The following is a 17,631-nucleotide window of genomic DNA, read 5'->3' on the forward strand; positions in this document are numbered from 1 at the left end:
TATTGGACTGAGCCATCATCTTTTTGCGGCAGTGCTGCCTGCCCGCAGTGATCATCTCTGATTGGGAGATTCAAGGAGCTGTCATTGTTAAGTAAAATAGAATATTTACATTTATGCACTTTGAAATATATATATTTTTAACTTTGTCCCATTTAACTGCAAGGCACTCCCACATCATGTGAAGGAATGTGCCTACCTGATTTAGGGAACACAGTAAACAGCTGGGGCCAGTTTCATCGTAAAATCTTTCTTTGGTGTCAAATACAGTCTGAACAAATTTAAAATGTATCAATTGATGGTTCGGATTATGGGATGCCAAGGTCATATTTTTCCATATTCTGTTCCAGTTAAAGGGTTGCTCAGATTCACTTAAGTAGATCTGTGAACCATACTTTAATAAAAAAAATGGCTAGCTCAGAATATGAGCTTTCCAAAAGTTGTTCATATACTGTATAATAGAGATCAGTCCTTTTGGGAGCCCAGATCATCTATAAATCCCATCGTTGCATGGTTCGGTAGCGTGTTTCCCAATGGACTCCATAGAACAGCATAGCTGACATAAATTGTAAATATATTAAAAGGAGTTGCCTGGTAATGTTATGCGTCTTTTAAATCTTGGAATGTTCTCAAACCATCCATGACATCAGCAAGAGTATGGATTCTACATTTGGACCATTGGGGGTATGCAAAAGGCCACCCTCCAAATCGCAAGGCATTATTGTGAAATAATGGAGTATGTTTTTCAATTTTACGCCAAATAGAAATTGTGTGAGCAATAATAGATGCAAAGCGTAGTTTACATTTAAGGGATATATCAGTGAAGACTATCTCTTCCAAAGCAATAGTAGACACCATATTTATTTAAATACACTCAGTCAGGGGGTGGAAGAATCATGCTTAAACCAATTTAGGATGAAGCGAAATGTTAGTGCCTGAAATACAATTTAAAGTTTGGTACGGATAGTCCTCCTACGTCTTTCTCTCTTTGTAAGTTTGTTCATTTCATCCGGAATCTTTTACCTTGAATTGAAACCGCACCAGGAATTGTATCCCAATAGCCAGAAGGGGGAGATATGGGAAGCATTGAATTCAGCCGTGGCAATACATTTTGACAATAGATATTCTGCCGGATAAAGCAACTGGGATGTTAGTCCATCTACGGAGGTCCAATTTAATTAATTTGAGAGTTTTATTAAAGTTTGTAGAAATGGTTTTATCTAAGGAAGGAAATATATCTACTCCCGAATATTTCAAATTGGAAACGATTGGGATTCCATAAGTAGAGATGGAATAAATTAATCAAATCAGTTGGTCTTGAGAGGCAGAAGGGCTGATTTGATTAATGTTATAATTTAAGATTAAGCTGAATTTATCTATGATCTTCAATGCGTTTGGGTGCGATTAAGATACATTGTGTAGATATAGTAAAATATTGTCTGCGTATCATGAGATGAAGTGATCAGTAGATTTGAGGGAAATTTGCGTTATTTCTTTTGATTGACGAATTGCCTGGGCTTCCATGAAAAATAAAATAGCAAAGGAAAAAATGTGATTATCTTGTCTGCTGCGTCTAGTAATTATGAACGGAGCAGAGCAGATCTTGCCTGTTATAACTATGGCTGAGGGATTGGCATGTTAGTATTTTAAACATATGAAATTGGAACCAATTCCCATATGTTCCAAGAGAGACCAGAGATATGGCCATTCTAGTCTATCAAAAGCTTTTTCTGTGTCGAGAGATAAAACAGCCCAAGGAGTTGTTTCCGATTAAGCATTTAAGATATGTAATAGTCGACGGAGGTTATCCGAGGATAAACCTTTAACAAACCCACTTTGGTCCAATTTGGACAAATAAGTCTTGAGATGGGACAACAACATTTTGCAAAACAGTTTAAAATCTGTGCTTATCAAAGAAGGGGTGATAGTGAGAACACTGGGTGGCATCCTGACGATTACCGTGAAAGTAATGGTTGAGTCTAACTATGGATGGCAAATTCTGCTCTCCGTCTAATCAATAAATTAAGTTGTCTCGACTTTAGAAAGAGTAATATCTACCTGGTCTGGAACAAAAAGTGTTTGTTGAGAACGCTAGAAAGCAGTTAACAATTAAAGAAGATATCAGAATTGGAAATGTTATTTATTCAACCCAGATGCAAATGAAGTTGAATTATTTTTATTAAAACCTTTGGTGGCATCCCACAGAATATGGGGGTAATTGACTGAATTATTATGGATCATTATTAATTAATTTAATTAAATGTAAAATTTATCACAGAATGTAGGATTTTTTGGTAATGAAATGATGAAACGCCATCTTGTGGCTCTTTTGGGAGATTCTGACATTTGTAGTTGGCAGTAGCAAGCGTGATGATCAGACAAGCGCATGTTGAATTTCTATTTTCTTAATTTTTGAAAATGTAGTTGTATATAATATAAAATCGATCCGGGAGAATGTTCTGTCTGTTTGAGTAGAAGGTGTAGTCTTTTGCTTTCGGTTTATGTGCTCGCCAGGCATCAATGACGTTGTAAATCAGAGCGTATACATTGGTTGCGTGTGGACTCAACAACAAAAAAAGAAACGTCCTCTCACTGTCAACTGCGTTTATTTTCAGCAAACTTAACATGTGTAAATATTTGTATGAACATAACAAGATTCAACAACTGAGACAAACTGAACAAGTTCCACAGACATGTGACTAACAGAAATAGAATAGTGTGTCCCTGAACAAAGGGGGGGAATGAAAATCAAAATCAAAAGTAACAGTCAATATCTGGTGTGGCCACCAGCTGCATTAAGTACTGCAGTGCATCTCCTCCCCATGGCCTGCACCAGATTTGCCAGTTCTTGCTGTGAGATGTTACCCCACTCTTCCACCAAGGCACCTGCAAGTTCCCAGATATTTCTGGGGGGAATGGCCCTAGCCCTAGCCCTCACCCTCCGATCCAACAGGTCCCAGACATGCTCAATGGGATTGAGATCCGGGCTCTTCGCTGGCCATGGCAAAACACTGACATTCCTGTCTTGCACAGTACAGTTGATGGCATTGTCATGCTAGAGGATCATGTCAGGATGAGCCTGCAGGAAAGGTACCATATGAGGGAGGAGGATGTCTTCCCTGTAACGCACAGCATTGAGATTGCCTGCAATGACAACAAGCTCAGTCCGATGACTGTAGTGTCTTAACGTCACCGCCCCAGACCATGACGGACCCTCCACCTCCAAATCGATCCCGCTCCAGAGTACCGGTCTCGGTGTAACGCTCATTCCTTCAACGATAAACGCGAATCCGACCATCACCCCCGGTGAGACAAAACCGTGACTCGTCAGTGAAGAGCACTTTTTGCCAGTCCTGTCTGGTCCAGCGACGGTGGGTTTGTGCCCATAGGCGACATTGTTGCCGGTGATGTCTGGTGAGGACCTGCCTTACAACAGGCCTACAAGCCCTCAGTCCAGCCTCTCTCAGCCTATTGCGGACAGTCTGAGCATTGATGGAGGGATTGTGCGTTCCTGGTGTAACTCGGGTAGTTGTTGTTGCCATCATGTACCTGTCCCGCAGGTGTGATGTTCGGATGTAGCGACCCTGTCCGTCCTGTGTCACTGTAGCGCTGTCTTCACACAGATGAGCAGGGACCCTGGGCATCTTTCTGTTGGTGTTTTTCAGAGTCAGTAGAAAGGCCTCTTTAGTGTCCTAAGTTTTCATAACTGTGACCTTAATTGTCTACCGTCTGTAAGCTGTTAGTGTCTTAACGACTGTTCCACAGGCCCGCATGTCCAAAATGGCATTCATGTCTGTCCCAATAACGAGTTGGAATTAAGTTAATTCCAACAATTTTCTAGTCAGAGAATCCAAAAATGTAGGATCATATGAATTTGGAAACATGTGAAACATTAATAAAAAGGCAATTTTCTTTACATTATGGATGCATGTAAGGAAAGGGATTCTGCCTTCTCGGTCTTCGCCTTTACCAAGGATGGTGATTTTGAGTTTCTTATGTATCATTATGATTACACCCTTAGTTTTGTTTAGAGCTGATTAAAAAGCAGCCAGTTTGAACAAATGGTTCTGTATTCTATGTGGATAATTTTGGAGCAGGTGTGTGACTTGGAGCATTGCTAAATCAATATGGTTTCTTGCTTGGATATCAAGACAGCTGGGACGTTTGATAGAACAATTTAGGCCTTTCAAATTCCAAGAGATTAGTGAGCGGTGTCATTGTTTATCAGAAAGGAATGTTATATTAATGATATGAATTGTTATATTTCGTGTTGATAAGCACATGGATGTGTAAAAAAAGAAGCAGGACAGACAGGGAGACCCACCCATTGGTTGTTCTCCACCCAGAAAACCCTCCCTGTAAACCATTCCCCCCCCCCTTCCCTGACCCCCTCCTCCTAGTTCCCCCCGCCCTGCACCATCATTACAGGGATGCAGCATATATATATATATAGACTCCTTATATGGAGTCTCTTAAGCAGTATACTTTTCTAACCCATCCAATCAATAATAAATAAGACTACATTATATAGAGCAGGGATGGGCAACTCCAGTCCTCAGGGCCTGCTTGGTGTCACACTTTTGCCCCAGCTAACACACCGGACTCCGATAATCAATTAATCATGATCTTCAGTTTAGAATGCAATTACACTGAACAAAAATATAAAACGCAACATGTAAATATAAACGATTCCAGAAATGTTCCATACACACACAAAACGTATATCTCTCAAATTTGCTGCACAAATTTGTTTACATCCCTGTTAGTGAGCATTTTTCCTTGCCAAGATAAACCATCCACCTGACAGGTGTGGCATATCAAGAAGCTGACTAAAGAGCATGATCATTACACAGGTGCACCTTGTGCTGGGGACAATAAAAGGTCGCCAAAATGTGCAGTTTTGTCACTCAACACAATGCCATAGATGTCTCAAGTTGAGGGAGCATGCAATTGGCATGCTGACTACAGTGTCTACCAGAGCTGTTGCCAGAGAATTCAATGTTAATTTCTCTACCATAAGCCACCTCCAATGTCGTTTTAAAGAATTTGGCAGTACGTCCAACTGGCCTTACAACAGCAAACCACGTGCATGACGTTGTGTAGGCGAGCAGTTTGCCGAGGTCAACATTGGCAGTGGGGTTATGGTATGGGCATGCATAAACTACGGACAACAAACACAATTGCATTTTAATCTATGGCAATTTGAATGCACAAAAATATCGTAACAAGAACCTGAGGCCCATTGTGAGGCCCATTTTTTTAAGGTATCTGTGACCAACAGATCTATATCTGTATTCCCAGTCATGTGAAATCCATAAATTAGGGCCTAATGAATTTATTTCATTGACTGATTTCCTCAAATGAACTGTACCTCAGTAAAATCAATGAAATTGTTGCATGTTGCGTTTATATTTTTGTTCAGTATAGTTTAAATTAACTGTGTTTGCTAGGGATGGGGAAAAAGTGTGACACGACTCCGGCCCCCGAGGACTGGAGTTGCCCATCCCTGGTATAAAGAGTCTCATATAGACGCTCCAGCAGACTCCTTTTCTTAACAAACTAAGCTTCTACACTATTCTATCCTCGATTCCCCTCTCTGAGGTACACCTGCTGTGCAGACAGAAACAAAGTAAAATGTGATGCCTCCCGCAGCAGCCTTCGGCAGATTATATTCTGAAAATGGGTCCCTAGCTACAGTACACTGATAAGGTATATGATGAGTAGAGTCAGGCAGGCCTACATTATAAAGCCATTGTAATTGGAGGGCTGGTGTGTGTGTGTGTGACGAGACACTCCAAGTGGCAATTGATGGGGTTGGAAAGTGGCGCCGTGACTGGCTCCAGGCAGACATGTATGTACGGTCTCATTTGTAATCCGCTGTTTCCTGTCTCGCGTGGCGATGGTCGGATATGAATACGGGAACGAGAGAGGAACCCGAGAGGGAGATGAAGTGATTTACGAGCCAGCACAGTCAATCCAAGGTCCTCTCTAATCATTAAACCCAGGATTTTACCCGAATGCAAATGTTTAATCTGAACGGGGGGGGGGGGGGGGGGGGGGTGTAAAGGAGACCGAGGCATGACAGGGAGAGTGAGAGAAGTAGACAGGCATGAGACTGGGAGAGAGACTGGGAGAGAGACTGGGAGAGAGACCGAGAGTCAGGAGAATGAGCGCAAAACTAGTCATCAGAAAACAGAATAAAGAAAAAGAGTGGAAAAACCCCCATGCTCATAAACCTGTAATAAGTAAACTTCCGTCTCTTTATTTCACTTCCGTCTTTTCATTTCACTTCCGTCTCTTCGCAGCAATTCAGATTTCATTCTTCAAAAAGGTTCCCTGAACATTTGATTAGGTTTCTGTGAATTAGGAATGTTGGAAACATTCTCCAGCTCCCTCCCTCTTTCCTTCCTGCCCTTACTCTGATTTTTTGGCCTTGTGAATAAAATCTAACGCAGCAGAACCAGCCATAGAAGTCAGTGAAGACAGTTTCTCTCACATAAACCGTTGCACGTTAAAAACACTTGCTCCAAGAGTACAGGATGGGTACATTACTTCCCTGGCTGTCACACTCAATTGGCAATGAACATTTTCCATAACAGTGGGAGAGAAATGTGGCAGTCATCATCAGGACATTAGGGTTGATATCAGGGACCAGCAGGGAGCCACCCTTCACCCCATCGTCCTCTGATTGTTCACAACAAAGTATTTTAGGTGGTGGGTCGAAGCCGGAAAACATGAGGTTTATCAATCCCCGTCGAGGGAGGAGCAGATTTTTTTGTATGACTAAAATATTTTGACATTTTTTGGGGGTCGCCTTCAATTCTTGCACATTTTCTCATAAAAAGTATATTTCAACAGTGTCTGCTCAGGCAAATTTGCCAAACTTGGAACCTATCAGAACTCCCATACATAGTGCTCGTGACAAAGATCGCCAACGGCCTACTTCCATCTACGACGTTAACAGTCTCGTGTGAAAACACGAGCTGCTGTCTGATGAAGAGGAACAGATATAGTTAGCTACCAAAGACTGAAATCAGATAAATAAGTTTGAGTGCACTTGAAATATGCTGAATGTAATACGAATAGTTTTGATCGCATGAAGAGGCAATTCCGTTGACCATTTAGCCAATTTATTGAAAGCTAGTCAATGTTACAGACTAGCCTAGCCAGCTGCTATAAATATTAATGTGTTTCATTAGCCATCTCAGTGAATTCAACATTTTTACCATGTTTTGGTATGATTATATGTCTCCTTTCAAGTGACTAGCTGCAGGCTGAATGAAACACTCAATCATATACTTTGCATAGAAACCCAAATAAAAGCATGTAGATAGAAAGATGTGTGCGCGTGTGTTATGTATGCTAGAATGGAGGTTTAAAAACGACAGCTGCATATGCATATTAGCCAATACATACGGCATAGCCTAGACATATAGCATACCATGCAATACAATCTAAAAACAGCTGTACAATGTGCTCTGCAATAAGATAACAAGTTTGATTTCTAAACCAGATGAGTTCTCAAATAGCAGCTGCCCAATAACATGGTGGGCATGCATAATGTTGAATGCATTGGAATATAAAGTATGGAGAATGATAAAGAGCCTTGGGATTATATAAAAGGCAGTTGGGAAATGAATGTTTGATTTTCAAATATCAGTAATATGAGTATATTTAGGTGATTTAAATTGTTTCCTACTAACTTCAAGGATGACGGTGCCAAAAACTTGCCAATCCATTCATTATTCTACTAACTAGGACTGTGTCAGACATGTTTTCCATAATGTACGTTTCAGAAAGTATTCACACCCCTTTACTTTTTCCTCTTTTTGTTGAATTCATAATTGAGATTTTGTGTCACTGATCTACACCCCCCCCATAACGTGAAAGTGGAATTTTGTTTGCAGAATAAAAAAGATTGGTAGATATATATCTTTTTTTTAATCTGATGTTGAATATCCCTTTGAGCATGATGAAGTTATTAATGACACTTTGGATGGTGTATCAATACACCCAGTCACTACAAAGATACAGGCGTCCTTCCTAACATAGTTGCCAAAGAGGAAGGAAACTGCTCAGGGATTTCACCATGAGGCCAATGGTGATTTTAAAACCGTTAGAGTTTTAATGGTTGTGATATGAGAAAACTGAGGATGGATCAACAACATTGTAATTACTTCACAACACTAACCTAAATAACAGAGTGAAAAAGGAAGCCTTTGCAGAATACAAATATTCCAAAACATGCATCCTGTTTGCAACAAGGGACTTAAGTAATACTGCAAAAAATGTGGCAAAGAAATGAATACAAAAACATTAGGTCTGGGGAAAATCCAACACATCACCGAGTAGCACTTCATATTTCCAAGCATGGTGGTGGCTGCATCATTGGCAAGGGCTAGGGAGTTTAAGAAAGATGGACCAGTACGAAAAAAGTATGGAAATGTATGAACTCACGACTAAGTCGCTCTAGATAAGAGCGTCTGCTAAATGACTATAATGTAAATAGAGCTAATCACAGGCAAAATCCTAGAGAAAAACCTGGTTCAGTCTGCTTTCCACCAGACACTGGGAGACAAATTCACCTTTCAGCAGGACAATAACCTAAAATACAATACACTGGAGTTGCTTACCAATACGACATTGAATGTTCCTGAATGGCCAAGTTACAGTTCACTTAAATCTTCATAAAAATCTATGGCAAGACTTGAAAATGATGAGCGATGATCAACAACTAACTCGATAAAGCTTGAAGAATATATATATATTTTTTAAGTGCAAATATTGTACAATCTTAGAGACTTACGCCAAAAACAAGGCGTTTCTGACATGTATTTTCTCAGGGGGGTGAACACTTTTCTAATCAAGATATACAGTATATTAGTGTTGTATTGGTTTATTAATGTTTAATAAATGTTAGAATCTTTCTTCCACTTTGACATTAGATTATCTTGTGTAGATCATTGATCAAAATGGACAATTAAATACATTTGAATTCTTCTTTGTAACACAACAAAATGTGGAGGGGTGTGAATACTTTAAGGCACTGTACATTCGAACGAAGAACAAGATCACAAACGGTGTTAAACCATTTATTGAGTACGGGGACAAATAGCAAACGTGTCTCAGGCAGTATCTAAGTATATTGTAACCTACCAATCAATCATTGGAACAGTGACCCATTTTGTTGTTTTCGCTCTGTACTCCAACACTTTTGAAATTATACAATGACTATGAGGTTAATGTACAGACTGACAGCTTTAATGTGAGGGTATTGTCATCCATATCTGGTGAACCATTTAGAAATTACAGCACTTTTTGTACATTTTAGGGGACCAAAAGTATTGGGGCAAATGAACTTATACTGAACAAAAATATAAACGCAACATATAAAGTGTTGGTCCCATGTTTCATGAGCTGAAATAAAAGATCCCAGAAATGTTCCATACAATCAAAAATTGTATTTCTCTCAAATGTTTTGTTCACATCCCTGTTAGTGAGCATTTCTCCTTTGCCAAGATAATCCATCCACCTGACAAGTGTGGCACATCAAGAAGCTGATTAAACAGCATGATCATTATATAGGTGATATGTGTAGTATTTGATCCCATATTCCTAGCACGCAATGATTACATCAAGCTTGTGACTTCAAACTTCTGAATGCATTTGCTGTTTGTTTTGGGTGTGTTTCAGACTATTTAGTGCCCAATAGAAATGAATGATAAATTATGTATTGTGTCATTTTGGAGTCACTTTTATTGTAAATAAGAATATAATATGTTTCTAAACACTTCCATATTAATTTGGGTGCTATCATGATTATGGATAGTCCTCGATGAATAATGAGTGAGAAAGCACAAATATCATACCCCCAAGACATGCTAACCTCTCACGATTCCAGTAACAGGGGGTGGCATTTTTTTGGGGGGGTGGATTAGGATATTTTTGCGTCTAACTTTCTCACTCATCATTATTCATGATCCATTCAGGACAATCCGTAATCATGGTAACATCCACATTAATGTACTGTATCATTGTGTCATTTCAAATCCTAAGTGCTGGAGTACAGAGCCAAAAGAAGAAAAAAAATGCTTCACTGTCCCAATAATTAAGGAGGACACTGCATATCCAGTGCTGTGGAGGGCACAATTTTACAATGTTGCAGTCCAGAAATTAGAACTTAACCATCTATGCCAAAAGCCTGGGCCTCTGATGGAGTCTGTAGATCTGTCATCAACGCATGCTTCAGTATTTCCGCTTCTCTCTAGGAGCATTTGTGTGCCCAGGCCCCATAGGCATATCGAAAGGATTCCACCTTGGTCACGAATGAAGCTGACCAATATAGAGTGGCTTCAACAGAATGCAGTCTAAAGCCAGTGTGGTCCAGACACGAAAACTACCATCTACAGCAAAAGCCTGGGCTCCTGACAGGGGAAATAGAATTCTCCCCACTGCATGTTACAATAGTCAAATATTCTGTTTGTCACCTGTTAAACTGATTCTACATTGAATTTAGTCTTCGAGATGCTCAAACAAGCACTTGCATCTGTAGTTGGTGTTCTTCAACTCTAAAATGCACTAGACTAAGACAAAACCCACAAAGAAAAGACTACAGGCAAATACATTTGTGGTCTTTGTCTAAATAGTGACGGCAGGGCTAGTTCAAACTGCAGGTCTTGGTGAATAGATCATTGGAGACAAAAGTGAGAGACAATTAATAAAGATGCTCAAACAAGCATCTGTATCTGTAGTGGCTGTTCTTACATTCTAAAATGCACTAGATCAGGGGTATTCAACTCTTACCCTACAAGGTACAAGGTCCGGAGCCTGCTCGTTCTGTTCTATCTGATCATTAAGTGCAAGCACCTGGTGTCCCAGGTCTGAAACCAGTCCCTGAGAAGGGAACCATTAAAAAATGCAGTGGAATGGGCTTCGAGGTCCAGAGTTGAGTTTGAGGGCACTAGACTGTGTAAGACAAAACCCACAAAGAAAAGACAACAGGCAAATCCATGTGTGGTCCCAATGTCTAAATAGTGATAGTTGAAACTGCAGTCGAATGGTTCTTCTCACAGGTGAGTAAATGACCCCATGCTTGGTGAATAGCACTTGGTTGATCTCTGGGAGCAGGATACAGGAGAGTTGAATTTGATCCTGTCATACAAAAGTGAGAGACAAGAATTAATTAAATAAATCACAGCAAAGGAATGTAGTTTGTGAGCTAGAAAATGAACATCCTGACAGTCTGAGGCAGGGTGCTCTGCAATCATCCTATTCCACCTATTGACAGGGATAAATGTGGCATTTCTTATTTGTCAGTATGAATTAAATTAGTGGGTCCTGCTTTGATGACTATATTAGATTTACACTACTTGTCCTATCGGTTTTTGTGGTATTAAATTATTACTTGGATTAAACTGATAGCTAAAACAGCTAGCTTCTCGAGCTAACTACCAACATATCTACTTGTAACTAGCAAGCTAGCTACATTACCAAGGTTGCTGTTTTCTAAGTTGGGAGTCATTTTACAGCATCACGTTTCTAGAACTAAATATAGAATTAGATTACAAATAAAAAATATATATACTTTACCTGATAGCAGTTTGTCGGACGGAGATCGAGATGTCACCAGCTGGCTACTACCTTAGATATGGATAAAGTGATTGGCAGACGTGATCAGCAGAGATAGTACACGAGTTTAGATTTTTTTTTTTTACAGTTTAGTACTCCGTGGCGTTTTCCTATCCAGCTAGCGAACATAAAAGTATTAGAAAAATTTGCAAGAATCCAATAAACGGAAATGTGTTTAGAAGAAATAAATACACAATATGTAAAAACCAGCTTCTCCCTTTGACAGAGATCGATCATCTGGAGAACTAAAGCAGATAGCTTGCTACGGCTCACCACCTATTTGGGCTGGGGTGGGAATGGCAGGCACGTGTGTGTGTGTGTGTGTGTGTGTGTGTGTGTGTGTGTGTGTGTGTCTGTGTATCAAGTTAACTTTAATTAGCCGTACGTCCAGGATACATATGCTTACTTGCAGGTTCCTGCAACAATGAAACAACAATTTCAAACAAAAGATAAGAATACAAACAATGTAAATGGCTCAGTAGAATAGAATTCCATTTTTAGCACAAGTATAATACAGGAAGGTACAAATTATATTATTTACATGTGTTTTGGGGAAAGGGGGGATTGGGGGGCCAGTGTTTAAGTTGTGTAGTATTTAGCAATAATACATACAAGTCCGGTAGCAGCAGTTGTGATGTGTGTGTAGCATGAATGTATATGTGCGCGTGTGGGTGAGTGTATGTCTGTGTGGGTGTGTGCATGAATGAGTGCATGTGTGCTAAGGTACGGAGAGTCAGTGCAGGCGGTCAGTCCAGTTAAACTGTTCTGATGGCTTGTAGATAGAAACTGTCTCTAACCCTGTTGGTAACAGACCTCATGCTCCGATACCGTTTGCCCGATAGTAAGGGATTGAACAGCTCGTGGCTGGGGTGTGTCTGGTCCTTGATGATGCTGCGGGACTTCCTCAGGCACCGTTTCAAGTAGATGTCCTGGATGGGTGTGCACACGGACCTGTGATGTACTGGGCTGTCTTCACCACCCGCTGGAGGGCCTTGCGGTCGTGGATGGAGCATTTCCTGTACCAGGCTGTGATGCAACCGGTCAGGCTGCTTTTGATGGTGCAGCGGTAGTATTTGGAGAGGACCCAGGGTGGCATGCGACATTTCTTCAGCCGCCTTAGGAAGTATAGATGCTGTTGCGCCATCTCGACAAGAGATGTTGTTGTTGGTCCATGTCAAGTCCTTGTTGATGTGGACGCCAAGTAACATAAAACATCTGACTATACTGCAGCCCCGTTGATGTACATTGGGGCATGTTCCCTCCTCTGCTTCCTGAAGTAACCAATCAAACTCATTTGTTTTGCTGACATTGAGGGAGAGGTTGTTGTCCTGGCACCAAAATGCCAGTTCACTTACTTCCTTCCTATAGGCTGACTTGTCGTTGTTGGTTAATCAGGCCTACAACGTGGTGTTGTTAGCAAACTTGGAGTTGGTGTCGTGCAAAGCTACGCAGTCGTGAATAGGGAGTACTGCAGAGGGCTGAGGACACGCCCCTGTGTAAAGAGTCAGTGTGGAGGAGATGGTGTTCCCGATCCTCACAGCCTGTGGTCTGCCCATCAGGAATGTGTGTGTGTATGCGTGTGACAGGGATTATAAAAGAGATAAGCGTCAGACACCTCTCCCAGTCTCACATATACTTCCTTTGCTTCACTCAAACGGATGGGCACGTTTTCCTAATACCGCAACAGCCCCTCATTTCATTACTGCCGAACAAAACTCAGCCGCCATATCATTCCGTGCCGGGGCTACTGCTTGCCACATCCCCGGAACATCACGCTCTACGCGATCAGTGGCATTACATCCAGATGAGTCGGATGATTAGCACTACGTTGTGGTGAAATGCAAATCCAATGTTTATTCCAGGCCCCGGAAAAGCGCAGCGCTATCTATAATTGGTTCCTGCCCAGTGAACTTCTGCCTGGCCCCCTGGAGGGGGGGGGGGGGGGGGGACCTACATCTTAACGCCAGAGCACAAAGCTCTTTCTGTGGGTGAAGACAGGGGTGGAGAGCGGAGGCAAATCCCGCAGTCAGCAGTCAGAAGTCAGAGGCCTGTACATTAATCAGGAGCTCTGGGGCCCCTGATGAGCTGCTCTCTAACCAGGGCTGGGACTTTAAGACTAGCCCGTTTCATCCAGACACCAATGGACATCAAACAGCTTGGAGGCATGATGTGATTCACCCATTGCTCTTCTTCACTCCACTGTTTCCTCATGTAAATAATCTGGACGCTAACCACTAGCAGGTAGCCTAGTGGTTAGAGCGTTGGGCCAGTAACCAAAAGGTTGCTGGATTGAATCCCTGAGCTGACAAGGTAAAAATCTGTTGTTCTGCCCCTGAGCAAGGCAGTTAACCCACTGTTCCCCGTGTGCCAAAGCCATGGATGTCGATTAAGGCAGCCCCCCGCACCTCTCTGATTCAGGGTTAAATGCAGAAAATAAATTTCAGGTAAAGGCATTCAGTTGTACAACTGACTAGGTATCCCCTTTCCCCAGTAGATATATAGTAAACTGCCAAAATAAAGGAAATACCAATATTAAGTGTCTTAGATTCTACAAATGTTGGGAATTCCACTGGAGGGATGCGACACCATTCTTCCACAAGAAATTCCATAATTTGGCGTTTTGTTGATGGTGGAAAATGCAGTGTCAAGGGCCACTCCAGAATCTCCCATAAGTGTTCAATTGGGTTGAGATCCGGTGACACACACACACACACACGGCAGGTAGCCTAGCGATTGACACTTGATACATGATCCTAAGCATGCTGAGATGTTAATTGCTTAATTAACTCAAGAACCACACCTGTGTGGAAACACCTGCTTTCAATATACTTTGTATCCCTCCTTTACTCAAGTGTTTCCTTTATTTTGGCAGTTACCTGTAGTTTGCCCTGTATATGATGATGGTAGTGGAGTTTCACTGATCGCACAGCAGCAGCAATGACTCTTCGCTTCCTGTGCCCTATCATGGATAACTGCTGGAAATCACGGATAACTCCTGTGCCCTAACTGCTGGAAATAGTTTGATTCCTGCCAATGCCACAGTATGCAGGGAGAAGGAGGATGTCAAACGCTGGTTGTCTTCCATTACCTAGGTGATCTCTTCATCGAGGCGCACGCTCTCATTTTAATGAACAACGGCCGACACTGGTAGTTACCAGCGAGGGAGAATGGATGGGCGGCTTAAGCCGGGGAGAAGTGCTGTGGGTCTGAATTAAGGCCCTGGTTGGAGGGAAGGGCAATACAAGATGTCTTAGCTCGCTGGAGTGTGACATTAAGCTGCAAAAGCAGGATGACCCATTGTGAAAAGGCCAGTCTCCCACATACAGTATGTACGGTAAGCCTTGACAAAAACACTTGTGTACACTCATAGATGAGACGATTGCTTCAACAGACACTGTGCTTCTTCTGAATAGAAGTGTTAATACGACAAATGGATTGTTATTGATAAGACGCCATCATTTGGAGGTATGTACACGACCGTTCAAAGGTTTGGGGTCACTTCGAAATGTCCTTGTTTTTGAAAGAAAAGCAAAGTTTTTGTCCATTAAAATCACATTAAATTGATCAGAAATACAGTGTAGACATTGTTAATGTTGTAAATGACTATTGTAGTTGGAAATGGCAGATTTTTTATGGAATATCTACATAGGCATACAGAGGCCCATTATGAGCAACCGTCACTCCTGTGTTCCAATGGCACGTTGTGTTAGCTAATCCAAGTTTATCATTTTAAAAGGGTGATTGATCATTAGAAAACCCTTATGCAATTATGTTAGCACAGCTGAAAACTGTTGTGCTGATTTAAGAAGCAATAAAACTGGCCTTCTTTAGACTAGTTGAGTATCTGGATCATCAGCATTTGTGGGTTGGATTACAGGCTCAAAATGGCCAAAAACAAGGACCTTTCTTCTGAAACTCGTCAGTCTATTCTTGTTCTGAGAATTGAAGGCTATTCCATGCGAGAAATTGCCAAGAAATTGAAGATCTCGTACAACGCTGTGTACACTCCCTTCACAGAACAGCGCAAACTGTCTCTAACCAGAATAGAAAGAGGAGTCGGAGGCCCCGGTGCACAACTGAGCAAGAGGACAAGTACATTAGAGTGTCTAGTTTGAGAAAGACGCCTCACAAGTTCTCAACTGGCAGCGTCATTAAATAGTACCCGCAAAACACCAGTCTCAACGTCAACAGTGAAGAGGCAACTCCGGGATGCTGGCCTTCTAGGCAGAGTTGCAAAGAAAAAGACATATCTCAGACTGGCCAATAAAAATAAAAGATTAAGATGGGCAAAAGAACACAGACACTGGACAGAGGAACTCTGCCCAGAAGGCCAGCATCCCGGAGTCACCTCTTCACTGTTGACGTTGAGACTGGTGCTTTGCCAAGATAATCCATCTACCTGACAGGTGTGGCATATCAAGAAGCTGATTAAATAGCATGATCATTACACAGGTGCACCTTGTGCTGGGTACAAAAAAAAATGTTAAATCGGACATTGTACACCATGTTGTGGCATGTAGCAGGTGGTACTTACATAAAGTAGATGGGGTATCCACCTTCAAAATACCAGCAAGACTTCTTGGCCTCTATACACTGCAAGAGGGAGAGAAAAAAAGTCAGTCCATGCATTCTCTCTCTTTAGGAAACAGTTTTTTTTTTTTAAGACTCCCTCCCTTCCCCCAACACAGACCACTTATCCCACAAAGTATGACCTGACATTGGGTTCAGTACATCGCCAAGAGCGGTACTTTGCTGTGGCCCTGAGGCCAAGACGCTTTTGCCGTTTGACAGGAGCAAATTGCCTGAAAACCTCTCTCGGAACAGCAGAAGTCTGTCAAAATACATCCCTATCCAGAGTACGAGAGGTTCTCCGCAACTTCCTGGGGTGGTTGCTCGTAGAGAGCCTTTCTTAAATGGGCCTCAAACAACCACTTCACTGACAGAACAGGTAACATGACAACAAATCAAAAAAGGTCCCGGGAAAGGCCCACAGCTGTTTGACTGGAGACTGACCAGGTGGACTGGACGTTTGGAATGGAACAGAGATTTCAAATAGGCGCGAACCTGTTTCTTCTCAGAAATGGACTATTCTATGTGTCTCTGCTGGCTCTTTCTCAACTGTAAAAAAAATCTCCCTGCCACCTCTCCTGCCATTGAACTGATCTGAAAGACTTGACCAGTTCCTACCATGTTTTCACCCTTCATGTCCTTTCCGGTCAGTGCAGATGAAGGAAGGAGAGGACAGTCTTCAGCAATTGATAGAGCCTCAGTCTTATGCTTGTGGAGCTGGGTTGGACGCTAGGCTTGGGCGGTATACCGGGGTATTTAGAAAAAGCCACAGGATGGTTTTTCAATACCATCAAAACTATTTATTTGTTTTTCAATACATTTGACTATTTTTAAGTTAATACCTGCAGTCTCCCATCTCCTCATTGGTTTCTAGAAGCAGGTACCCAACTGGGTGATTGAAAGACGAACTGTGTTGCCGGTCGTCGTGGTAATACTATGAAAGTTTAGATGCCAATCACCATATAAGTTCAAAGATGAAAAAGCCTGGAAAGAGGAGAGATGACTAGAAACGGTTGACCGTTTGTGTGGATTAATTGTCAGAGTAGAGGACATTGTGCATTTCTGGTAAAATAACAACTCAATGTTTTTATACCAGGACAAATTAGCTAGCAACAGCAAGCTAGCTAAATAGGACAAATTAGCAAGCAACTAACTAGCTAAATTGCCATAAATGTTTAATGCTTTTCGACCTGTCCCCAAATTAATGTAATTGGTTCAGAGTTTGTTTTGATATTTTAACCTGCGTGTTGTGATCGCGTTTGGTGTAGGGGGACAAAATAAATGTATGCACGATGGCGCACGTGTGCAGCCGGGTTCCGTGTAAAATAGAAGTCAGTTCTATTTGTGAAGCAGATTGCGCTGCAAGTCCTGCCTCTCCCATCTCCTCATTGGTTTATAGAAGCAGATACCCATGTGCCATCTCCTCATTGGTTATAC

At 41.7% G+C, this 17,631-nt stretch overlaps 1 protein-coding gene across 1 annotated transcript in view; it reads right to left on the bottom strand.

Moving 5' to 3' along the window:
• Positions 1-17,631, bottom strand: part of vopp1 (VOPP1 WW domain binding protein) — an 89,611-nt gene that overhangs the window by 52,763 nt on the left and 19,217 nt on the right. The window contains exon 2 of the mRNA XM_038997697.1: positions 16,160-16,218. Within this exon, the coding sequence (XP_038853625.1) occupies positions 16,160-16,218 (59 nt within the window). The remainder of the gene's footprint in view (positions 1-16,159; positions 16,219-17,631) is intronic.

Source organism: Salvelinus namaycush, chromosome 7 (assembly GCF_016432855.1).
Source record: "Salvelinus namaycush isolate Seneca chromosome 7, SaNama_1.0, whole genome shotgun sequence".
Taxonomy (NCBI): Eukaryota; Metazoa; Chordata; class Actinopteri; order Salmoniformes; family Salmonidae; genus Salvelinus; species Salvelinus namaycush.